This window comes from Crinia signifera, chromosome 5, assembly GCF_055691185.1.
Source record: "Crinia signifera chromosome 5, ASM5569118v1, whole genome shotgun sequence".
NCBI classification, from domain to species: Eukaryota; Metazoa; Chordata; class Amphibia; order Anura; family Myobatrachidae; genus Crinia; species Crinia signifera.
In genome coordinates, this window is record NC_139221.1 from 230,779,912 (window position 1) to 230,806,915 (window position 27,004).

The following is a 27,004-nucleotide window of genomic DNA, read 5'->3' on the forward strand; positions in this document are numbered from 1 at the left end:
CTTCGATTGAATATCCCCCAGTATAAGAGTGAGTGAAAAAGTGAGTGTGGTGAAAGAAAGTGAGTGTGGGTGAAAGTCAGTGTAAGAGAAAAAGTGAGTGAGTGTGAGTGAAATTTGATGAAAGCGAGAAAGGGAGTATGAATGAAAGTCCATGTAAAAAGAAAGTGAGTGTGAGAAAGGGAGTATGAGTGAAAGAAAGCAGGTGAAGTGAGTGAAAGTGTGAGTGTAGGCGAGAGCGCGAGAGACAGAGAGCAAGCGCGAGAAAGTCAGAGCAAGTGAAAATAAGTGAGAGAGTACATAAGAGAAAGTAAGTATTAGCGAGAAAGAAAGTGTGAGAGAAAGTGAGAGAGAAAAAAAGAGAAAGGGATTGTGAGGGAAAGAAAGTGAGTAAGTAACAAACTACCTGATCTATCATATTGGGCTAACAGAGAATTAGGCAGCCACCCCACAGACCAAGAGTCTATTGCCGTTTACTAGGACAACACTGGAATATAATTTAAGTACTTTTTGAAAGATTCTCACAACTCACCTACTGGCGAATCACGTGCCTGAGCCCTAGATATTTTTCGATATATAATGATAGAAAACCGTTTCAAATCAATAGGAAGGAAGCTATAGTTATATAAAAGTGTATACTGTATTCTCATTAGGATCCGAACTGACCCCACGGTCGGGTATGTGCAGCGTTCAAGAACCCATGCTATTTCTCTGGTAATTATGGGATATTTGTAGTATAACCCACCTTTAAACAACAAGTACGTGGAGTATTCTATTCTTACACTTTTTGCAATTGGCAAATACAATTATTTTATAGGCAATTATTTTATTGTTTAATGGCGGTGTGTCAACAAAGTGGTAGCAGTACGAGATTTGTCCTATGATAGTGTACCTTTTCTTCCATTTGTCTAAATTTTTTCTTCAGGGAATAATTTTCCCTTTCAGTATCTTTCAAGCGTTTCTTGATGTCTTCATAAGCGGTGACAAGGGCAAAGTGAGAGGCCACCGATGCCTCTCCAGAGGATGCAGAGACCGGAGTGCCTTGATCTCCAAACCTCACAGATTCTTCCTTTTCATGAGTCAGGATACAAATGTCATCATCTATCATGGAATCCATGCTGCCTGGAAATAAAAGAGAATTAAAGTAAAGCTTATTGTTGCTGCGGTCAGCATTCACAAAGTAATAAAAACTCTAGAGTGGCAACATATTGCTAAACATTAAATCTCAGTAACGATATAAAATATTCAAAGTCAGTGAAGTAGATGTACATTTATTCTGAGCATTTTACCCTGTAGTTTATGTATAAAGGCGCTTTTTTAAAAAAAAGCAATGGATTATACTTACGATAATTCCTTTTCTTCAGAATACTTCATGGCAGCCACACATTGGGTTCATCCCTCTCTCCCTCATATAGTAGAAAGGTAGTTTTTCCCTAGGACACGCCCCTCTTCTTCCTCCTCTATATCTACCAACTCCTCCCCCTTGCCTTTAGTCTTTGAATGTTTCCGCCACCGATCCTAGGGAAAAAATATAGGCTGCCATGAAGTATTACGAAGAAAAGGAATTATCACAAGTATAATCCATTGCTTTCTTCTTCCTACTTCATGGCAGCCACACAATGGGATATACCAAAGCAGTAGGTAAGGCTTAAAATACCTTTAAATTAACGCCTGTCGCAAGACTCTACTTCCAAACCGTTCTTCCAACACATCTAAAGCATAATGCTTAGCGAAAGTGTGAAGTGATGACCATGTTGCTGCTTGGCATAGGTCTTTAATTGAAACATTAGCCTCTCGCGCTCAGGAAACTGCCATCGCTCTAGCCGAGTGTGCCTTTATTCCCTCAGGAATTTCATGTCCCACTTTCTTGTACGTATAGCTAATTACTTCCTTAAGCCATCTTGAGATAGTCTGTTTGGATGGAGCAAATCCTTTCTTTGCCCCTTGCGTAATAACAAACAAGGACTTCGTTTTTCTGAAACTGGCGGTCCTGTCCAAATACATTTTAATTGCCCTAACCACATCCAAGGTATGGAGATTCTCTTCTCTCCCATTGGCCGGATTAGGAAAGAAAAAACATGGTAAAACAATCTCTTGATTGATGTGGAATGAAGAAACTACTTCAGGTAAAAATGAAGGTCTGGTTCTGAGGACTACTTTTTTTCGGAAATAATTTCAAATAAGGCTCGAAGTGATGGCTACAAGAAAAATAATTTTCCATGTCAGGAATTTTAACTTGGTCCTATCCAATGGCTCAGAGTGGACATTAGACCATTCAGAACTAAATTGAGATCCCATTGAGGGATCACTAACCTAACCCTTGGCCGGATTATTTTTATTGCCTGACAGAACCTCTTATTTAAATGGTGTTCTGCCAGTCTCTTATCCAACAATGCACTCAATGCTGAAATGTGTACCTTCAACGTTGCCACTGCCAAACCTTTGTCGAACCCTTCACAAAGAAACTGTAGAATATGTGAGATACTTGCATTAGGAAACTCAAACTTGTCCTTTGACCACTCGTAGATCTTCCAAACTATGATAAATGTCTGAAGAGACCTTCTTCCTTGCCTGTAGAAGGATGTTGACAACTACCGGAGGCAGACCTTCATTCTTCAGCTGCTGCCTTTCAATATCCAGGCCGCTAAACTGTGGGTCTTAAACTGGCCCTTGCTTCAACAGGTTGGGAGACACTGGGAGAAACCATGGCTCTGCCACTGCCATGCTTTCCATCATAGAAAACCAAACCCTCCTGGGCCATTACGGCAGGATTACTATCGACTGAACCTGCTCTGATCTTCCACAGAACCTTGTGAATGAGTGGAAAAACATATGCCAGAAAAAACTGAAACGGTATTTGTGACCCAGCGCAGTGAATATTTAATGAGTGCTCATTAAATATTCACTGCGCTTCACCCACGCTCCGCCCCCCCCCCCCCCCCCCCGCGCACACCGGTTAAAATCCCCCCCGACGCGCGCCGGTTAACGTCCTCCCCCCCCCCAGGGCTAACAAACCCCCCATGCAGCCGGTATCTCCTGCGACGCATTGAGGATCCCGGCAGTATGGACGGATGCATTGCACTTGTAAAAAAAAAAAAGTGTATTTTGGAAAATGGCTGCCCCATAGGAAAGCCCGTTTAAAAAAACTGTCTTTTGTATGGGGGCAGCCATTTTCCAAAAGTCACTTTTCTTATAAGAAAAGTGTCTTTCGGAAAATGGCTGCCCCCATACGAAAGACAGGTTTTTTAAACGGGCTTTCCTATGGGGCAGCCATTTTCCGAAAGACACTTTTTTTTTTACAAGTGCAATGCATCTGTCCATACTGCCGGGATCCTCAACGCGTCGCAGGAGGTACCGGCTGAACGGGGGGGGGCTCCTTAAAAACATTGGGGGGGGGTCCTTTAACACATGGGGGTTGTGTGTGTGTGTTAACCCGCGGGGGGGGGGGGGGGTGCCCGGTTGTGTGTGAGTGTGTGTTAACGGGGGAGGGGGGGGGGTGCGGTTGTGTGTGTGTTAACACGGGGGGGGGGGCACTGAAGACCGCACTGGCTTTGACCCTGTTTTTGGAAAGCTTCCAAAAACGGGTCTGCCAGTGTCAAAAAAACGCCACTTAAACGGTAATATACAGTTTGATGCTGTGTACACACGGGGGCGATAGGGGCTGTAATCGCTGGGAATATGGTCGCAGGCGACCATATTGCCAGTGATTGGAGTGCGCACCAGCGATAAATCGCCGGGTGCGCACTCCCGTTTTCTGCCCCATTGTAATCGACCAGCTAATTACCTCTGCAGCTCCCCCAGCAGGTTTCTTTTAATCAGCGACCATCTCTGGTCGCTGATGCAAAGGAGACACTGGGCAATATATTGCTCAGGAATATATTGCTAGCAATATATTCCTGGGCAATATATCTCCCCCGTGTGTACGGAGTTTAAGAGATGCGGTGTGAAAGGGGTTTTTCCTGGCAGACCCGTTTTTGGAAACCTTTTCAAATACAGGGTCAAAGCCAGTTATGCGGTCTGAAAGCAGCATTAGTGACACCTTTTCAATTCTCTTGTAGAATGTGAACTAGTTCTGGAATTTTCTCGCACCTCTGTATGGTCAGTGAGATTTTGAACTTTTTCTGTATCAATACCAATACCAATACCTAGGTATTGGATTCTTTGAGTGGTAACCAATTGACTGACCAGCCGTGAACTTGAAATTAAGTAATGGTTTCTGAGGCTAAAACGGCTTCGTCCTCCGATCGTGCGGAGATCAGCAAATCGTACAGATAGGCCCACACCTGAGGGATTCAATGAGAACTACCAGGACTTTTGTAAACACCCTTGGTAAGGATGTGAGGCCAAATGGAAGGCAGGTAAACTGAAAATGGCTTCTTCCCATGCAGAATCTTAGATATTTCCTGTCTTACACCCAAATAGGGACATGGAAATAAGCGTCAAATGAGGTAGTCGATTCTTCTCAGCCCCATTAGAATGGACTTGGCTGTTTCCATTTAAAACTTTCGCTTCCAAATTCTGTCGTTTAGGTTCCTTAAGTCTAAGATAGTCCCGACTCCTCCAGAACTTTTTCTTATGACAAATAGACGCGAGTACAAACCTAGACCTCTCTCTGCCTCTGAGACCACTTAGACTGCTCCTGAATCTACTAGGTCCTTTATGCTTGACTTTAAAGCTTCCCTCTCTGTTCCTGGGCTGGAGAGCTTTGAAACTAAAAATCTTTCCCGTCTGGGTTTTGAAAGGAATTCTAAATCGATACCCCGTGGAGACCACCTCCAACACCCAACTGTCCCAGACAGTCTGCTTCCAACTTTGAGCAAACTTCAGCAATCTTCCAGACACCAGGACCTTTTCCATGGGATATAGTTTGTCATTGCTTCTGGGTGCCTCTTTTAATTGATTGTCGAAAAAATGCTCTGGAGGTCCCAGATGCATATCTCTCCCGCAATTGCCTAGCAGGCCTATATGATCTAGTTTGTCTAAAGCTTTGCCTCAGGAAAATAATTTGACGATCTTCCCCTCCTGTCTTGCGGCAATCTAACAGACTTGTCCCCAGACATCCTTTGTATCATCTGGTCCAACTTCCTTCCGAAGAGGAACTCCCCTAAAAATGGGAGAGTACCAAGTTTGTTTTTAGAGTGGGAGGATTTAAGCCACAGGGCTCTCCTTGCCACTACTCCTGACATCAAAGACTTATCTGAATAATCCAACACGTTTAACTACGCCTCGCAGATATAATCTACTGTCAACTGTACTTGAGCCAGGTTTTTGCTGATCTGCTCTCTGGCAACTTTCTCTTGTAAGTCATCCTGCAATAAGGCGCACCAAATTCTAAGTGTCCTGGCAGAGGAAGCTATGGGTACTCCTGACTTCATCGATACAGAGCTAGAGATATGCAATCTTTTTAATGCACTCTCCATCCTTTTGTTCACCCCCCCAGAGGGTTTAAGGTCTGGAGCACAGGGGAACGCGGAGAGCTGCAGTGGCAGAACAGCGATCCAGCGTGTAAGAACATTCCCCTGGGCAAAATCAAGAGCTTCAACTCAAGTCAGGTGAGGTCATCTGTTGTCTTGTCCTAAGCTCCGACCTATTCTGATGAAATATCAGGTAGGGGCTCCTACAGGAAAGAGCGCTTCGCTCGGACACTCTGCTAGCTGAAGCCAGAGCTAACAGCATCACCGTCTTCCCGTGAGATATTTAAATTCTGTTGAATCCAATAGGTTCAAACCAGGAAGACTGAAGGAAGGTTAGAACTACTTCCACATCCCACGGTGCCATTGGCGGCAGAAAAGGAGGTTGTATACGTAGTACACTTTGCAAGAAAATCTGGACTTCTGGAAAACCAACCAAAAGAAGATGGAAAGGGCCAAATCTAGACTATTAAGGACCCCAGACTGAGCCCCAAATCCAAGCGAGACAAAAATGCAGAAAATGATCCAGTTTAAAATCCGCTGGTAGAAAACTCCATTTCTCACACCATGCCATGTATCTTGTGATAATGTGACACAGTCACCAACTTCCTAGCCTGAGTCATAGTAGTAATGACTGCGGAATGAAATTTTTGAGCCAAGATCTGAAGCTCAACTTCCAGGCCTTCAAACAAAGTCGCCCTAAGTCCTGTAGATGAAGGGCCTTGAACCAGAAGATCCCTTCTGAGAGGCAGTCGCCACGGTTCTTCTACTAGCATGTCCAGCAGACTTGCCTACCACACCCTTCGAGGCCAGTCTGGGGTTATTAGAATTGCCTCCACCCTTTGGCTTCCAATTCTTTCCAATACTCTTCCCAACAGCGGGAGAGGAGGGAACAGGTACACTAGATCGTATGACCACATTGTAGTCAGAGCATCCGCTGCCTCTGCCTGGGGATCTCTTGTACTCGAGCAATACTTGTTAACCTTCTTGTTGACTCTGGAGGCCATAAGGTCTATCTTCTGCACTCCCCACAGATCCACCATGCTTGCAATTAACTGGGGATGCAATCCCCATTCCCCAGGGTGAAGGTCGTGGCCACTGAGGAAATCCGCTTACCAGTTGTCCACCCTGGGAACGAAGATAGCAAATATTGCCACTGCATGAAGCTCCCCCCAGGAGAGGATCTTGATTACCTCTCTCATTCAAGCTCTGCTCCTTGTCCCTACTTGCCGGTTTACATAAGCAACCGTCGTTGCGTTGTCCGACTGGACCTTGAATCGCCTGATTCTCCAGAAGGTAATGAGCCTGCAGTAGAGCTCTAAGTTGTTTATATGGAGCCGAGCTTCCCAGGGTGACCATTTCCCTTGAAACTGCACCCCAAGTGTCACCGCACCCCAGCCCTGGAGACTGGCGTCCGTTGTCAACCGAATCCAGTCCTGGATTCCGAATCTCAATCTCGCAAGGAGATTTGGAGAGTAAAGTCACCACTGTAAAAACTGTTTTGTCCAAGCTGACAGGTGTCACCTGTGCCTATGGACATGTGACCCAGGCCACTTGCTCAGCAGGTCCCTTGGAACACCCTGGCGTGGAAAACCACCATTTTGCCCATCAACCTGATGCATTGATAAATTGACACCTGCAATGTTGGGTAATCACTTCAACTGTTGAAGTGGAGTAACACCCTCCTCTCTACCATATCCAATATCATCCCCAAGAATTGGAGACACTAGATCGGAACCAGAGAGGATTTGGGTATGTTCAGTATCCATCTGTGTTCTGAACAGCAGACGTCTGGTGGTATACAGGCCAAAAGGTAGGGCCTGAACTGGAACTGCTCATCCAGGATGGCAGACCTTAAGTATGCCTGGTGTGAGCCCCACACCGGTACGTGAAGATAAGCATCTTTTACTTCAATGGATGCCAGGAATTTCCTCCAACCCCGCAAATCACCTCTCTCAATGATTCCATCTGGAATTTGAAGCCCAAGGATAAGGGTTCAATGTCTTTAAATAAAAAAATCGGTCTGACCGAGCCATCTGGCTATGGTACTATGAATAGGTAGAAGAGGTATCTCTGGCCCCTTTCTAGAACTGGTATAGGTATAAATTACAAGACTGTACTATTGTACGGCCTGTCTGAGAATCTGCGATCCTCCGCAGCTGCCGGGAGTTTTGACCTGAACAACCTGTGAGGGGGCTGTTTTTCGAACACCAGCTTGTAACCGTGTGAAACAATATCCCTGGATGATTCCCCTACGTGTTTGAAGAAATACTTCAACCGAACCCCCCCCCCTCTTTTCAAGGTAGGGAAAGCCCTTCATGCTGAGGGCTTGGGCGCAGCTGTGCTTGCACTGCGGTCACAGTATTGGAGAGGTCATTGCTCTTCTGGGCTTACCATGAGCACCTCTGATGGCATTGGAGCCACCTCTGGCCTTAGGCTTAAACCTGGAAGACCGAAAGGATGCTGGGTATTCCCTGAAAAGGGTGACTTACTTGTGTGGAAGCAGACGAAAGGAAGGTAGACTTGCCAGCCGTGGCCTTTGAAATTTATTTATCTAATAACTCCCAAACAATCTCTCTCTCTCATGAAGGGAATATTCTCCACACAGTGCTTGGAGTTTGCATGTGCAACCCACTGCCACAACCATAAGGCCCTGCGGGCCAATACTGCCATTGCTGAATTCCACGCATTAATGGTGCCTAGCTGCTTTTGCGGCTCACACAGCATTTTTGCCGTATTTTGGATGTGGCATACCTTCTCAGCTACCTGAGTCAAGTCCATGTCACCCAGCAACCCTTCCTGTATTTGGTACCCCATGTAAATACAGCTTTAGCCAACCAGCAGCTAGTGAGCACTGAGACGCGCCACTAGCAGTATAAATTGCCTCAACCGTATCCTTTAAGGTGGGAGACCCTGGTACAGGGAGTACCACCTTTTTAGATAGATGGGACACCGAAGCGTCCACCGCTGGAGGCTCCTCCCACACCTTCCTACCCAAAGGATCGAAGGGGAAGGTTGATTTAAAATGCTTCAACAATTTAAACGTTTTCCAGGGTTTTTCCAGGCTGCTTTAAACCTATCTTCCAAACCAGCCTGCTGTGAGGACACAATGTCCTTCCTTCTATGTGAAACAAGGAAGGGACCCCTCTACGAGATCAGCCAGACGTAGGACTAATACCTCTCTGATGGCTAGGATATGATACTCTGTGCCTCGAATGGGAGGCTGCGACCCTTGAGAGTCATTTTCACTGTCCTCCTCCTCACCATTATCCTCACCCTCCTCTGTCAGAGTCAGGTGCAATGGCAGCCAGTGCCCCCTGCGGGACGTCCCTGGCATAGGTGTGAGAATATCCACCCTAGCAGTAAGCACACATAAATCCTGCTGCACTTGCTTGGTATGCAAAGTATTTAGTGCAGGCTGTGATGAGACATGAGGCATTATTTCATGCTGCTGGCCCATGTGAAAGGTCACTAAGCTGTGGAGAAGCCCTACTGAGCTGCGGTGACATACATTGCTCACAAGTGACTTATGCTGTAGAATTTGGAGTAAACTTGTTATTGCATATCATTCAGGTTAATTTTCCCACCATATTGGAGAATGTAACCACCCCACTAACACACTTGAACACTCTTAGTACACAGCCAAGTCAGTGGGCAGTATTCAATGAGAAAAATTCTCTGTGCATGGCGAGAGATTTTTTCTCTCGCCATGCACTTGCCCTGTTCCGGAGGGCTCGCTGCCACTCCTGCTCCCACTATTCAATGTGGTTAAGACTCGCCGCCACTCGCGGCGAGTCTTAACCCCTGCAACGGACGAGCGTCCGCGGCAGGGAGCCCCCTGCCCCCCCCCCCCTATAGCCAGCGGGGGACCCAGTATTCACTGCACCCGATCGCGCATATGTAATGATCGGGTGCAGTGAATATATGAATATCTAATGAGCGGCTCGAGAGCTCCGGCCCCCTGCTGGCTGCTCTGTGTAAAAAAAAAATATATATATATTTTTTTTTTTTATTTAATATATATTCATGTGCTATAAGCACATGAATAAAAGTTACAATTTTTGGGAAAGAAAGTATTATACTTTTTTCTCCCGGTGATAGGCGCTAATAAAACTGTGATACTTTTTTTAAAAAAAATTTTATTTATCAAAATCTTAATTAAATGTTGTAGCAAGGATATTCTATTTATTGAGCAGCAGACTAAATGGTGCGATTGTGATCTCGCACCTAATCAGGTGTTGGGTGCACCTAAGTTTACCCCACCTGTCCAACCAAAAACCTTTTATATAGACTGCGCTTATATAGCAGGTGCACGTGGGCTGAATCAACAATCACTTACTAAATTATAAATAAATATATATTTATTAGTATGAATATATCAATATATAAAATTAAAGAGAATTTTATACACATTTATACATAAAAAACACATATAAACTAAACACAATAAAAATCGGTGGCCACCTAAAAATGATGAATAAATCAATAGTTAAATATTGCTTCACAAAAGGAAGCTTTCCTTGATAAGGATGGATATCGTTTTTCCAGTGGAAGAGGGGACAGTATTAGCAGCCAATTTAGTAATTTCCAATCACCGCTTGTGGTTTTAATATGAAATTGTCCAGTGCACTTTAGATTAATCTCATACTCACAGGTTCCATATAGATGTAACGTTGGGCTGTAGCATAAATTAGCAGGGAGGCAGGAGAGTTGGTAAATCTACTTTAGTCTGTGACTTTTTATTGTGTTTAGTTTATATGTGTTTTTTATGTATAAATGTGTATAAAATTCTCTTTAATTTTATATATTGATATATTCATACTAATAAATATATATTTATTTATAATTTAGTAAGTGATTGTTGATTCAGCCCACGTGCACCTGCTATATAAGCGCAGTCTATATAAAAGGTTTTACATGAATAAAAGTAGCATGCCCCTTCACAGAAAAAAAATCCTGATTTTTTGACACCCGAAAAAAAAAAAAAAAAAACCTTTTAGTTTAAAAGTTCACATTCCAGTTCTCCATGAAAAGATGGAGAATTGCTACACGGAGAGACACGGCGAAAATCACTTAAAAAGACAGCGAAAATATCACATTGAATAGGGTGGTTCACTTTTGGAGAGCAAAATGCTCCTTCCAATGCGAAAATAGCACAAACTCGCCATAAAACACGGGGAATTTTTCTCATTGAATACTGCCCTTAATCTCTCTGCAACTCTGAGGAGTGGTTGCTGTACGCATAGGAGAGGATACTGGCTTATATTCAGTGGGTACTTGTGTATTATCACGGTGCCCATCGCATCGCAGACCATAAGGCATGCGATGGTATGCGATGTTCCGCCAAGGCCTCTCGATGTCATACAATGTTAAAATTGCCATACAATACGATGCGATTATAAATTGTATAAGCACCCTAATGGGGGCTTACAATGTTAAATGGACCCCCACTATGAACGTGAACCCGAAGAGACCTTTTCATACCCCCACTATCCACGTCGGCGTGGAGTTGATTTTATATAGTGTGGCGAGCGCAGCGAGCCACTGAGCTCGAAGCGTTAGGGTGCTTAAAAACACCCATAGTATAGGGGGCTTAAATCGCATCGCTGTGCATCGGGTGTATGGCATGCGATACGATTAAAAATCTTGCTCTGGTATGAGATGGGCGCTGTGATAATACACAAGTACCATTCAGTGTCTCTGCTGTTGTAATGGCGCCCACAGCATGAGGAAGAAGCAGGAAGCAGTGTATAAGCACGCTTTCTAGCTCTGGTCCCGCTCTGAGCGCCTGGGCTATACTTATATTTATACTGGCGCCAGTGTAAACATGCCCTGGTGGTCCAGTGGCAGCTCATGGCAGCCAGTGTAAGCGGTACACCATCTTGTACTTGCCGCACATGAACCGGGGGTACCCCACTGTTAGGACCCCGGTTAACACTCACCACTCGACGGCATCAGGCTGACCCAGGGGTGTACGTGCACACTGCAGCGCAATGCCCGCGGTAACAACACCCTCTCAGGTCAGGCCAGCCGAAAGGAGTCAGGACGGGACACAGTCACACACGGTGCACCCGTCCCACTCTCCCGGCACTGGACTCTGCTTAGCATATGCCGCCAGCTAATATCACTGCCCCCCCCCTCCTCGAGCGCCATGCCGCGACAGCACGCTGCCCGCAAGACGCCCACAGGCACCCAGCCGTACAGAAAAGGGGAGAACCGCCGAGAACCAGTCTAGGGGAACCATGCAGGAGTCCATGCCGTTGGACAGGACTCCCCCAGGGATATAGCTCCGCTATCCCATGCTGCCCAGGACCAGCAGCGTAACGCCTACTGGTAAGCCAAAATAAACCAAAAACCTACACTACATCTTACTCTAGGAGACCGGAAAAAGACTAAAGGTAAGGGGGAGGAGTTGGTTGATAGAGGAGGAAGAAGAAGGGCAGTAATGAATAGGCACCCATCGCTATTTGCCCCATCGGAACTAGCAGACTATCCCCCTTAATCTGATATAAAGAATGAAAACCTGGGATCCAGTGATCCCGCAGAAAAAAAAAAAAACATGGACTCATCCCATACAAAAAAAAAGGTGCTAGATTTTAGGAAGACTGATTTTGTAGGGATGGGGGATGTAGGGATGTAAGCAATGCTTTGGCAGAGTGGAGGAATTTAGGAGTGCAGGAGAAGTTGGGAAAATGAAAAAGTGCAATACTAAAGGCTACAGAACTTTGCATCGAAAGGGTTCGGAAAAGTACTAGGGAAAAAAAAAAAAGCCAGTGTAGTTTATGAAAGCAGTAGCAAGTATTGTGAAAGCAAAAGAAAAGATGGCTTTTAGGAAATATAAGCACACAAAAAAAGAAGATAAAGATATGTATCTTGTTAGACAGAAGGACACTAGGGCCCCTTAAGGCCCTCTTACATTATGCGATTTGGGCACGATTTTGCCCGATTCGGATGAATCGGGCCGTGAAATCGTCCCAAATCGCATATGGTGACATCCCCTCCGACCCGATGCGCGGCCCCGTGCGCATCGGATCGGAGATGGGAGGTCGGACGGGCTGCACATAAGATTTGCTAAATCTTATGTGCTGCTCGGAGCCGTGCTCCCCCACAACAGGGGACCTACCAGAGTCAGACGCAGGGAGCCGGGTAGCATCAGCGGGAGCAGGGGGGGCGGCGCAGATTACCAGGGACCTGGGCAGGAGAACACGATGCAGCAGCAGCAGCACTTCCAAAAAAAAGAAAAACCCCATACAAACGAATAGGAAGCCATTCATTGGCTGAGACCTCTCTCAGCCAATCAGCCATTGGCTGAGACCTCTCTCAGCCAATCGCTGATTGGCTGAGAGAGGTCTCAGCCAATGAATGGCTTCCTATTCGTTTGTATGGGGTTTTTCTTTTTTTTTGGAAGTGCTGCTGCTGCTGCATCGTGTTCTCCTGCCCGGCTCCCTGGTACTCTGCGCCGCCCCCCCTGCTCCCGCTGATGCTGCCCGGCTCCCTGCACCCCGACCCCCCCCCTGCCCACTCTCTGTTTGCGGGCATATTCCCGCTGCTGTCCCCCGCTCCCATTGTCCCTGCAGCTCCCCGGGAGTGGCATGTGATAAATCGCATGCGATTTATCACATGCAAAACTTGGCACATGAAGTGCCATCGAATGTGATCCCTCCCGGTGCTGGGACAATCGGGTCCGACTTGTCGTTATGACAAGTCGGACAAATGTAAGGGGGCCTTTACACTTGTGAGATTGTGAGATTTGACCCAATTCAGGTGGATTGAGTCAATTTATCTGACAAAATCTGATGTGCCTGTCTGACAAAATCTGATGTGCCTGATGTGTAGGACACAATGCACAATCCTGTGCCATTGGGTATAACCAAGAGATTGTAAGAGATTGATCCTCCTGCACATAGGATAAATCTAGAGTCAATCAGGTCCAATTTGTTGAACAATAAGTTGAACAAGTAGGGGAAGGTAAATCCAATGTGCAAAGGCACAAGCTGAGGAAAAAATGGGCCAGTCAGTGGGTTAAGGAGGTGAAAGGTTTTTTAGGTATAAAAGTGAAAGGAGAAAAACAAAAAGGTGGAATAATAAGGCTAAAAAGACAGAGGGCAGTATTCAATGAGAAATTTCTCCGTGTTTTATGGAGAATTTTTGCTTTTTTCGCCTTGGACGGAGCATTTTGCTCTCCAAAAGCGAGCAACCCTATTCAATGTGAAATATTCTCCGTCTTTCTAAGTGATTTTCTCTGTGTCTCTCCGTGTAGCACGGACGCTCGTCCGCTGCAGGGGTTAAGACTCGCCGCGAGTGGCGGCGAGCATCAGCCACATTGAATAGTGGGTAAAGTGCCGTGACGGAGAATCTCCAAACATGGAGAATCTCCGCAAAAACACGGAGAGTGCATGGAGAACGAAATAAAACGCTCTCCATGCACGGAGAACTTTCTCATTGAATACTGCCCAGAGTGGGAGTCTTGTTGAGGGAGACAATGGGCATTATTCAATGCTCCCGATTCACCGTATATTTCGGCGAATCGGGCTGTTTTCACTACTTGCAGTGAATCTTTTTCACTGAAAATGTGATTCACCCTATTCAATGTTCACAGTTAGCCGAAAGCGAACAGTGAATGCCGGCCAGTTCTTCATTTCACGCACGCTGCAATTCGCTGGTGTATTTCAATGGGGTTCTCCCTGGGATTCGCCGAGAGTGTATTTAATGCTAGGATGGCGAATTGCTTTCTCCCTGATTTTTGTCATGATTCTCCATTTTGCATTGGACATCTTTTTAAGGTTTAATATTTTTTAAAATAAAAAGGTGTTTTTTTGTGTGTGTCAAAAAAAATCTGATTTTTTTTTTTCTGTGAAGGGGCATGCTATTTTTATTCATGTGCTTGAAGCACATTAACCCCTTCGGTGGCAATCCCGAGAATTTTCCAGGCTGTGCCTCAGTGCCCAGTCTGGCAAGCCTGGAAAATTCTCGGGATTGCCACTGTTAACAGCCTCCTCCTCCTCCCCTCCGGGTTTTGTATGAAGTCCCCGGCGCCGGCTTATGACAAGCCGCTGATTGACAGTACAGCGGTGCTGCCCGGACCCAGGGAGGTAGTGGTGGTTTTTTTTTTTTTAAGGGAGCGCTCCCCATTAAAAACTTGCCCAGTGGGGAGCGCTCCCCCCCCCCCCCCCCCCCCCCCAAAAAAAAAAACCCCACCACTGAAGGGGTTAATATATATTTAATAATTATTATTTTTTTTACACATTCGCCAGCAGGGGGCCCGGGAGCTGCTCCTTAGATATTCATATATTCACTGCACACTGGTCCCGGCTTCTTACGAGTGGGACAAGTGGAGCGGCTCCTTACCCCTGTCTCCTGCCAACCAACGCGGGGGGGTGGGCAGCTTCTGCTGCCTGTGTCCCCTCAAGCCATCCTTCTCCACCACAACCATTCTGGGGCAGGCAGGGAGGCTTACATCTCCCTGCCTGCCACCGTCACCCGGCAACATGAGGGGTTAAAATTCGCCAGCAGGGGCAGCAAGCCACTGAATAGGGTGAGAGGGAGGGCTGGCAGTGAATGCTGCAGCCCTCTGGAACCCTGCGAATGTGCAGCGAATTCTAAACAGGATTCGCTGCACAAGGAGAATAAAAAAAACATTGAATACTCCCCAATGTATGAGGGCTGGATTGAAAAGTAATGCCTCCATGGCTATAAGTTTTTTTATTTGTAAACACGTCCCCCCTCCCTTCCTTACCCGGCGCTGCTGCGCAGGGCTCTCCTCCTCCCTGCACCCGGAAGAGGATCATAGTGCAGGGAGGAGGAGGTCACAGGTCCGGGCAGCACAACTCTGTGCTGCCCGGACACAGGTGAGGAGGGTCGGTTCGGAGTGGAGGTGGGTCGCGTTCGAAGCCCATAGGCTTCTATAGGGCATCGCCAGATTTTTCTGGTGATGCTACCCGTCGGGATAATCTGGCGGGGGATGCTTAGAGCATCCCAAAATGCAGTAAAAACCCTGATAACGGGGTTTTTACAGCATTTTTAGTTTAGAGAATCTCCCCCAAAGGGCCAGATTCTCTAATACCCCTTTCACACCAGCCTAAATTCCCGGGTTGGGTCCAGGAAGAACCTGGGACTAGCTCTGGTGTGAAAGGTTCCAGGGACAAATTCCCGGGTTAATTTGCTGGCAATTCAACCCTGCTAGGTAGCAGGGTTGCTCCCGGGTCCTTTCAGGGTTACTGGCTGGTGTGAAAGGTGCAGGGACATGTCCCTGCTTCCCGTGTTGCCTCTGCTAGTGCTGATTTGTTAGCATGGCAACTTCCTGTTGTGGTGGACACTCACAGACACGCCCAGAGGCAGCATACAGCGTGCAGGGAGACACACTGCATGTTCTGTAGCACCACAGACCCCAGAAATGCATTTTAACCCCTGAAAGCCTGCAATGTGTGCCATGTCTTGGACAAATGAGGAGGTGAGAGAGCTATTAATCATTAGAGGGGAAGATGCTTTCATATGCCTTTTAATTTGTTTTATACAAGTAAACAAAGGCTGAAACACTACAAATGTTTTGTGTCTTAATTATTATTAATCAATAATCTAATGTGAGCCTAAAAAAGGCCATATTCAATGCTATTCTCATAGAAATGCAGGGACATCCCGGGTTCAGTGTGAAAGGTGCCGATCCGGGTTGTCCCTGCTTCAACCTGGGGTTTCACCAATTTTGATACAACTGGGCTGTGCAAATGAAAAATTACATTTTTTACACAAAAATGCAGTTCTGGCTCAAAATTTTTCATTTTCACAAGGAATGAAGGAGACAAAGCACCCCAAAATCTGTGCCCCAATTTCTCCCCAGTACGGCAATGCCTCACATGTGACCAAAAAATACCATTTGGGTGCATGGCAGGACTCAGAAGGGAAGGAGTGATTTTTGGATTTTGCAGCTCAGATTCTGGTGGAATGTTGGTGGGTGCTATGTCGCATTAGCAAGACCCCCAAAGCACCAATACAGTGGAACCCCCCCACAAGTGACCCCATTTTGCAAACTACACCCCTCAGGGAATTCATCTAGGGGTATAGTGTACATTTCAAACCCCCAGGGGTTTCACCAATTTTGATACAACTGGGCAGTGAAAATGAAAAATTACATTTTTTTACACAAAAATGCAGTTCTGGCTCAAAATTTTTCATTTTCAGAAGGTATGAAGGAGAAAAAGCACCCCAAAATCTGTGCCCCAATTTCTCCCGAGTACGGCAATGCCTCACATGTGACCAAAAAATACCATTTGGGTGCATGGCAGGACTCAGAAGGGAAGGAGTGATTTTTGGATTTTGCGGCTCAGATTCTGGTGGAATGTTGGTGGGTGCTATGTCGCATTAGCAAGACCCCCAAAGCACCAATACAGTGGAACCCCCCCACAAGTGACCCCATTTTGCAAACTACACCCCTCAGGGAATTCATCTAGGGGTATAGTGTACATTTCAAACCCCCAGGGGTTTCACCAATTTTGATACAACTGGGCTGTGCAAATGAAAAATTACATTTTTTACACAAAAATGCAGTTCTGGCTCAAAATTTTTCATTTTCACAAGGAATGAAGGAGACAAAGCACCCCAAAATCTGTGCCCCAATTTCTCCCCAGTATGGCAATGCCTCACATGTGACCAAAAAATACCATTTGGGTGCATGGCAGGACTCAGAAGGGAAGGAGTGATTTTTGGATTTTGCGGCTCAGATTCTGGTGGAATGTTGGTGGGTGCTATGTCGCATTAGCAAGACCCCCAAAGCACCAATACAGTGGAACCCCCCCACAAGTGACCCCATTTTGCAAACTACACCCCTCAGGGAATTCATCTAGGGGTATAGTGTACATTTCAAACCCCCAGGGGTTTCACCAATTTTGATACAACTGGGCAGTAAAAATGAAAAATTACATTTTTTTTACACAAAAATGCAGTTCTGGCTCAAAATTTTTCATTTTCAGAAGGTATGAAGGAGAAAAAGCACCCCAAAATCTGTGCCCCAATTTCTCCCGAGTACGGCAATGCCTCATGTGTGACCAAAAAGTGGCAGGACTCAGAAGGGAAGGAGTGATATTTGGATTTTGCAGCACAAATTCTGGTGGAATGTTGGTGGGTGCTATGTCGCATTAGCAAGACCCCCAAAGCACCAATACAGTGGAACCCCCCCACAAGTGACCCCATTTTGCAAACTACACCCCTCAGGGAATTCATCTAGGGGTATAGTGTACATTTCAAACCCCCAGGGGTTTCACCAATTTTGATACAACTGGGCAGTAAAAATGAAAAATTACATTTTTTTTACACAAAAATGCAGTTCTGGCTCAAAATTTTTCATTTTCAGAAGGTATGAAGGAGAAAAAGCACCCCAAAATCTGTGCCCCAATTTCTCCCGAGTACGGCAATGCCTCATGTGTGACCAAAAAGTGGCAGGACTCAGAAGGGAAGGAGTGATATTTGGATTTTGCAGCACAAATTCTGGTGGAATGTTGGTGGGTGCTATGTCGCATTAGCAAGACCCCCAAAGCACCAATACAGTGGAACCCCCCCACAAGTGACCCCATTTTGCAAACTACACCCCTCAGGGAATTCATCTAGGGGTATAGTGTACATTTCAAACCCCCAGGGGTTTCACCAATTTTGATACAACTGGGCAGTAAAAATGAAAAATTACATTTTTTTTACACAAAAATGCAGTTCTGGCTCAAAATTTTTCATTTTCAGAAGGTATGAAGGAGAAAAAGCACCCCAAAATCTGTGCCCCAATTTCTCCCGAGTACGGCAATGCCTCATGTGTGACCAAAAAGTGGCAGGACTCAGAAGGGAAGGAGTGATATTTGGATTTTGCAGCACAAATTCTGGTGGAATGTTGGTGGGTGCTATGTCGCATTAGCAAGACCCCCAAAGCACCAATACAGTGGAACCCCCCCACAAGTGACCCCATTTTGCAAACTACACCCCTCAGGGAATTCATCTAGGGGTATAGTGTACATTTCAAACCCCCAGGGGTTTCACCAATTTTGATACAACTGGGCAGTAAAAATGAAAAATTACATTTTTTTTACACAAAAATGCAGTTCTGGCTCAAAATTTTTCATTTTCAGAAGGTATGAAGGAGAAAAAGCACCCCAAAATCTGTGCCCCAATTTCTCCCGAGTACGGCAATGCCTCATGTGTGACCAAAAAGTGGCAGGACTCAGAAGGGAAGGAGTGATATTTGGATTTTGCAGCACAAATTCTGGTGGAATGTTGGTGGGTGCTATGTCGCATTAGCAAGACCCCCAAAGCACCAATACAGTGGAACCCCCCCACAAGTGACCCCATTTTGCAAACTACACCCCTCAGGGAATTCATCTAGGGGTATAGTGTACATTTCAAACCCCCAGGGGTTTCACCAATTTTGATACAACTGGGCAGTAAAAATGAAAAATTACATTTTTTTTACACAAAAATGCAGTTCTGGCTCAAAATTTTTCATTTTCAGAAGGTATGAAGGAGAAAAAGCACCCCAAAATCTGTGCCCCAATTTCTCCCGAGTACGGCAATGCCTCATGTGTGACCAAAAAGTGGCAGGACTCAGAAGGGAAGGAGTGATATTTGGATTTTGCAGCACAAATTCTGGTGGAATGTTGGTGGGTGCTATGTCGCATTAGCAAGACCCCCAAAGCACCAATACAGTGGAACCCCCCCACAAGTGACCCCATTTTGCAAACTACACCCCTCAGGGAATTCATCTAGGGGTATAGTGTACATTTCAAACCCCCAGGGGTTTCACCAATTTTGATACAACTGGGCAGTAAAAATGAAAAATTACATTTTTTTTACACAAAAATGCAGTTCTGGCTCAAAATTTTTCATTTTCAGAAGGTATGAAGGAGAAAAAGCACCCCAAAATCTGTGCCCCAATTTCTCCCGAGTACGGCAATGCCTCATGTGTGACCAAAAAGTGGCAGGACTCAGAAGGGAAGGAGTGATATTTGGATTTTGCAGCACAAATTCTGGTGGAATGTTGGTGGGTGCTATGTCGCATTAGCAAGACCCCCAAAGCACCAATACAGTGGAACCCCCCCACAAGTGACCCCATTTTGCAAACTACACCCCTCAGGGAATTCATCTAGGGGTATAGTGTACATTTCAAACCCCCAGGGGTTTCACCAATTTTGATACAACTGGGCAGTGAAAATGAAAAATTACATTTTTTTACACAAAAATGCAGTTCTGGCTCAAAATTTTTCATTTTCAGAAGGTATGAAGGAGAAAAAGCACCCCAAAATCTGTGCCCCAATTTCTCCCGAGTACGGCAATGCCTCATGTGTGACCAAAAAGTGGCAGGACTCAGAAGGGAAGGAGTGATATTTGGATTTTGCAGCACAAATTCTGGTGGAATGTTGGTGGGTGCTATGTCGCATTAGCAAGACCCCCAAAGCACCAATACAGTGGAACCCCCCCACAAGTGACCCCATTTTGCAAACTACACCCCTCAGGGAATTCATCTAGGGGTATAGTGTACATTTCAAACCCCCAGGGGTTTCACCAATTTTGATACAACTGGGCAGTAAAAATGAAAAATTACATTTTTTTTACACAAAAATGCAGTTCTGGCTCAAAATTTTTCATTTTCAGAAGGTATGAAGGAGAAAAAGCACCCCAAAATCTGTGCCCCAATTTCTCCCGAGTACGGCAATGCCTCATGTGTGACCAAAAAGTGGCAGGACTCAGAAGGGAAGGAGTGATATTTGGATTTTGCAGCACAAATTCTGGTGGAATGTTGGTGGGTGCTATGTCGCATTAGCAAGACCCCCAAAGCACCAATACAGTGGAACCCCCCCACAAGTGACCCCATTTTGCAAACTACACCCCTCAGGGAATTCATCTAGGGGTATAGTGTACATTTCAAACCCCCAGGGGTTTCACCAATTTTGATACAACTGGGCAGTAAAAATGAAAAATTACATTTTTTTTACACAAAAATGCAGTTCTGGCTCAAAATTTTTCATTTTCAGAAGGTATGAAGGAGAAAAAGCACCCCAAAATCTGTGCCCCAATTTCTCCCGAGTACGGCAATGCCTCACATGTGACCAAAAAATACCATTTGGGTGCATGGCAGGACTCAGAAGGGAAGGAGTGATTTTTGGATTTTGCGGCTCAGATTCTGGTGGAATGAATGGTGGGTGCTATGTGGCATTAGCAAGACCCCCGAAGCACGGTGAAATTATGAACCTAATAATCCATAGATGTGTGGTATATTTTAAAACACTCCTTTATACATAGGCCGGGTTTGTCGGGGCAAGTGTCACACTGGAAAATAGTTTGCTTTCTTATTCCCTTTTTATAGCAAACTTTGCACCTTTTTTGTGTCCTGCCCTTTTTTCCAGTGGAGGGGATTTCATCAGGAAAATGCTGCCCTGGTACAATACGGGGGCCATTACTAGAAGTACTGGGGCCCTCTGCCTGCTGGTTCCCAAATATTAGGCCCTTTATGACTTCCTCTTGAAAGTGCATAAATGTCCCCCTCTGGCCGGTAGAACGGAATAGCACGTAAGCGTTATACAGTGCCATCTGGATGATATACACGGCCAGCTTCTTGTACCAGATTTTTGTTTTCCGCAGGGCACTGTACGGCTTCAGTACCTGATCTGAAAGATCCACTCCGCCCATGTACCTATTGTAATCCAGGATACAATTAGGTTTTGAGGTGTGGGTACTGGTACCTCGTACAGGGACGGAGGTGGTACTGTCTCCGTGAATTGTTGTCAGTATAAGGACATCCCTCTTGTCCTTATATTTGACCAACATATTTTCGGTGCATATTCCCCTGCTTTCACCCCTTCTCATTACTTGGGCAATGTGCGTTTTTGGGAGGCCTCTTTGGTTCTTGCGCACAGTACCGCAAGCTGCTGTACCTCTTGAACCAAGGGCCTTAAACAGGGGGATGCTAGTGTAAAAGTTATCCACATAGAGGTGATAACCTTTATCCAGGAAGGGGTGCACTAAATCCCAGACAATTTTTCCACTAACACCTACGAGGGAGGGGGGGCATTCTGGCGGTTCAATTCTTGAATCCTTCCCTTCATATACCCTAAACCTGTGAGTGTACCCTGAGGTGCTTTCACACAGCTTATACATTTTTATGCCATACCTTGCCCTCTTACTGGGAAGGTACTGGCGGAATTTAACCCTTCCTTTAAAATGTATAAGGGACTCGTCGATACAAATAAATTTTTCAGGGATGTACTCTCTGCAAATTTGGCACTGAAATGATCAATGACCGGCCTGACTTTGAATAGCCGGTCAAAGGTGGGATCATCTCTGGGTGGGCACTGTGCATTATCGTTGTAATGCAAAAATTTAAGGATCATCTCAAAACGAGCCCGAGTCATGGCCATACGGTAAAATGGGGTGCTGTACAGAACATCTGTACTCCAATATTGCCTAATTTCTGGCTTTTTTACTATGCCCATATGAAACACCAGACCCCAAAACGTCATCATCTCTACTGCATCTACAGGGGTCCACCTAGCAAATGATGACGTGGGGTTTTGAGCAATAAACTGCTGGGCATATAAATTAGTTTGGTCCACCATTAAATTTATAAAATCAGAGAAAAATAATTTGAAAAAGTCAATTTCTCTGAGACCTGTGGAATCAAATTGGATTCCTGGCATGGCCAAAAACTCAGGAACCTGGGGCTCAAAATTGTCTGGTGGTGGGGTCCATACGAGATCAATTATTGGGGGGGGGGTCTCAGCTGCTCTACGGGGGCGTCTTTGAGGGGGTCCCTCATCACTAGAGGAGGAAGAGGAGCTTAAGATGAATCCTTCAAATTCCCCGCTTGCCTCACTGGCTGTGTCAGAGTCAGAGGCAAGCATGGCATATGCCTCCTCCGCTGAATACATTCTTCTGGATGACTGGGATGACATTTGGGATGCCATTTTTATTTTTGTGTTTCTGGTAGTTAAATGTTTCAACACGTGTATAGTGTAGGGGGGGTACAAACTTTATTTCAACCCGGGGGGTATGTAGTGTGTAGTGTGTATGTAGTGCAGAAAAAAAAATACTTTATACAGGAATTTGATCCCAATAAAAAAAAAAAATTGAAGGGGTTAAAAAAAAAAAAAAGGTCCTGCGCCAAAAATTGAGCACAGATGTTGGTCAGTAACGTCCGTCACTGAACAGCGCTCAAAGGCAACAGGAATTTGATAAAAAAAATAGATCAACCCTGTGCCGAAAAAGCTGATCAGTGATGTACGTCACTGATCAGCGCACAGTGGCCACAGGACACCCACAAAATCACAGTGTGTGTAAAAAAAAAAAAATTAAAAAAGACCCCACAGCACCCTCAAAAAAAAAAAAAGGTGATCACTGATGCGACACTGATTACCAGTGAGGGGCAGCAGGTGCACAACCTTTGGTGCAACTGACAGTGCAACTGGCAGCAACTGACAGGTATATATAAAAAAAAAAAAACCTCTGCACCCCCAAAAAGTTGCTGATCACCTCAGATATAGTGATCAGCACAAAAGGGGGGGGCAGCAGACACAAAATATAGCACTCTCTATCACTCTCTGTCACTATCTCTCTCTATCTCTCTCTATCTCTCTCTATCTCTCTCTATCTCTCTCTATCTATCACTATCTATCACTATCTATCACTATCTATCACTATCTATCACTATCTATCACTATCTATCACTCTATGACACTGCAGCAGCAGCACTGACAGTTATATATATAAAAAATAACCCCTGCACCCCCAAAAAGTTGCTGGGGGTGCACAAAAGGGGGGCAGCAGACACAAAATATAGCACTCTCTATCACTCTCTGTCACTATCTCTCTCTATCTCTCTATCTCTCTATGTCTCACTATTTATCACTCTATGACACTGCAGCAGCAGCACTGACAGGTATATATATAAAAAAAAAACCTGCGCCCCCAAAAAGTTGCTGATCAGTTAATTTATACTGATCAGCACAAAAGGGGGGGCAGCAGTCAGTTATATAAAAAATATATAGCACAATCTGTCACTATCTCTCTATCTCTCTCTCTCTCTATCTATAACTCTATCACACTGCAGCAGCACAAAATATAGCACTCTCTGTCACTATCTCTCTCTATCTATAACGCTATCACACTGCAGCAGCACAACACAGGAAGTCACAAGTAGTAACAGGATCCAGGAAGCATCCAGCACGCTACAAGCAGTGATCAGGTAAGTATTTGCAAGGATCAGGTCAGTATACCACGGCAGATAGGCACGGTGACCGCACTGCACGCAATTCCAGACCGGAATGGCGTCTGCAGTGCAGTCACCGTTAGTTTAAATCACCCTCCATGGCTGTGATTGGTTCGTCGGTCCGACGAACCAATCACGGCCTTTGGAGGCGGGCGGGGTGAGGTGGGGTGACACCAGTGTCACCCTTACACCCCGTGGTGATTGGTGCTGTACTTTACAGCACCAATCACCTCCGATCCCTGTGTCACCGGCGAACGTTATTCGCCGGTGACACAGAAAACGCTGTAATTGGCTGTTCACACTGAACAGCCAATCACAGCGATCGCCGACGGGGGGGCAGCATCGCAGCCCCCCCTGGGCATGCAGGGACATGTCTGCTGTCAGGGACAGCAGACATGTTTAAACTGTCACCGCGTCTATAGACGCGGTGACAGTTTAAAGCCATGACGTACATTTACGCCATGTGTCGGGAAGTACTTCCCGACCATGACGTAAATGTACGTCAAATGTCGGGAAGGGGTTAAAGGCAAATTCCCGGGTAGAACTTCTTCACCTGGGAATTTGCCTTGCAGTGAGAATGGGGGTCCAGCGCGGCAGTCCCTGGCATTTTAATGCCGGGTAAAAGCTGTGTCTTTCTCACTCACAGTGAGAACACGGCATGAGACATTTTTCAAACACAGTCTGTGACATGGCAGGTAGGAGCTGTTTGGCTGGCTATTTATCACTCTCCATTGTATCACTTTAGAAGCTTAGAGAGTCTGGCCCCTTAGGAGTCATAATTTACAAAAAAAAAAAGTGTTGAAATGTGTTCACACAAAAAAAAAAAAAAATTATAGCCATTGAGGCATTACTTTTCAATCCAGCCCTGTAATATCAGATCATCTTATCATTTTTGCTCAGTATTCACTACTGAAAAAGAGGGTAAAGAGTCAGTTAAGTTGCAGGGATATTCATTAAAATCAAAAATCTGTACATTTACAGGGGAGAAGGTCCTAACTGAACTATTAAAACTAAATATGGATAAAAAAAATGGGACCAGATGGGATACATCCAAGAATACTAAACAAGCTTAAAGGAGAGCTGGCAGCAACATTATCAGAATTAATTGACCAGTCACTAACTACAGGAGTAATTTCAGGGGACTGGAAAATAGCAAATGTTGTTAAAAGTGATGGCTTCGAAAATGCCCCTAAACCACTACGTGTATAGGCCCCATAAGGCTTTTGTCACTGTCCCACTCACAGGGCCAGGTGCACTAAGATTCAAAAGTGATAAAATGGAGAGAAATAAACAGCAAGACAATCAGATCCTACCTGCCATGTCACAGACTGTGTTTGAAAAACGTCAGACAGGAGCTGATTGGTTGGTTGTTTATCACTCTCTATTTTATCACTTGTGAAGCTTATGCTGTGTACACACGGGGGAGATATATTGCTCAGCCATATATTGCTATATTGCTGAGCAATATATTGCTCAGTTTCTCCTGTTCATCAGCGACCAGAGATGGTCGCTGATGAAAAAGAAACTGCCGGGGGGAGCCCGGCAGTGGTAATCAGCTGGTCGCAGGAGCATGTTCCTGCGACCAGCGATCCCCACAGGGGCAAAAACGGGAGCGCGCACCCGGCGATATATCGCCGGTGCACACTCCCATTGCGGGCAATATGGTCGCTCAGCGACCATATTTCCCGCGATTTTGGACAAAATCGCCCCCGTGTGTTTAGTACCCCAGGGATCTGAGCTTGGACCACTGCTCATTAATATAGATTTCGGTGACATTGCAAAAGTGAAGTAAGCATTTTGCTGATAACACAAAGATATGCAACAGGGTGGACACACCAGGAAGGGTAAAAAAAATGCAAAGTCATACACTTGGGTCTCAAAAAAATCCAAAGGCTAAATATAGTATTAACAGCAGAGGTCTGTGCATGTGAGTTAGTGCTGCCCAGCAGCTGACCATACTGCCCCACTGGCAGTGCAGTCTGGCTTATCTTTCGGGGAAACCGGGCCCATTTATCATATAATATTGCGGCTAAGACAGTAGAGCAATCCAAACATGCTTGAGATAGGCATAATTAAATCCGGTGAGGTCACCTAAAGGTTAAGAAATAGGGGGCAGACTAGATTGCCAAAGTGGTTCTTATCTGTCATCACAGTCTTGGCCAGATGTACGAACTGAAGCTGGCGGTGATAAACCGCCAGCCAATCAGCTCCTATCCGCCACGTCACACGGTTGTGTTTAAAGAGTGACAGGTAGGAGTTGATTGGTTGGTGGCTTATCACTCTCAGTTTTATCACTTTTCAGGGTTTAGTACATCAGATGGAGCCGAGACGGTGGTGTTAAGAATGGTGGAGCTTTGAAAGGTAGTGTCATAGAGAGAGGTGTTGAAAACGTGCCTGGATTAGTTTTGTCCATGGCAAGTAACAGACTGCATTGACAGCCGCAGAGCCGAAAGATATTATGTACATAGTTATCAACATTGTACTTTGTACACACTAACCCAGTAATTAATAAGGAATGCATTAGTGATGACGTATTATGTGGTGGTTCCCGCACATATAGTAAGCAATGTTTATGTGTTGGTCACGATTGCTATGTGTGACAGACCCGTGTCGCCCCCTCTGTGGCCGACTTACCTTATAGGAGGTGCAGGAGAGGAACAGGACCAACCCACAGACAAATCTATAGTAGACCGTGCTCTATGCCTGGGGTCTCAGTAGCCGCCAGACCTGTCCTCCTCCGGGACTCATCAGTACAAAGTTGCTGCGCAGGGCATAGAGGGGCACGGCAGGGACAGTCTCTTCCTCCTATACTTGTGGTGTCTCGGCCTGGCTCGGGGCTGCTTCTCTTCCGGACACACAGGTTACTTTTGGTTTTGTTTCCAGCGGTTGAAGAGCTGCAGCGTCCTCCTCTCTGTACATAGTCCTGGTGCCTGCTGTTGGGAGTAGAGATGAGCCGAGGCGCCCCCGTCACACCACATCCCAGCGGCGCCCGGTGGTTATACTGTCAGGCCAGACGGGTATATTCTATCTCCGCCCGCCGTTCCGTCCGTTCTACATGTATGTATGTGAATGGGAGCTAGGGAAAGGAGAGATCCTGCTCTGTGGCGTCACTGACACGCTGCGTTCCAAGCCTCGCTAGGGATGACCAATCACAGGACCCGCATTGATATTTTGATCTGCTGCAATGCATGAGTGACACATTTGTGTCTGTGAAATAGATATGAACCACAGTGTGTGCTATGGATAACTGTGACCATACCATACTTCGCACACATTCGATGCAGTGTATGACACCATGCCATGCCATCCAACTACATACACTGTGTGGGGGTCACCATGCCACCCCCCCACACACACACACACA

The 27,004-nt window shown here is 45.7% G+C and overlaps 1 protein-coding gene across 2 annotated transcripts in view; it reads right to left on the bottom strand.

The window, feature by feature from the left end:
* Positions 1–26,748, bottom strand: part of AZI2 (5-azacytidine induced 2) — a 62,150-nt gene extending 35,402 nt beyond the window's left edge. The window contains exons 1-2 of one of the 2 annotated variants that reach the window (XM_083188634.1): positions 26,275–26,748; positions 890–1,119 (exon numbers count right to left, since the gene is read on the bottom strand). In XM_083188634.1, the coding sequence (XP_083044760.1) occupies positions 890–1,114 (225 nt within the window). In that variant the 5' untranslated portion in view covers positions 1,115–1,119; positions 26,275–26,748. The remainder of the gene's footprint in view (positions 1–889; positions 1,120–26,274) is intronic. The other variant, XM_083188633.1, reaches the window with a different exon arrangement.
* Positions 26,749–27,004: the final 256 nt, after the last annotated feature.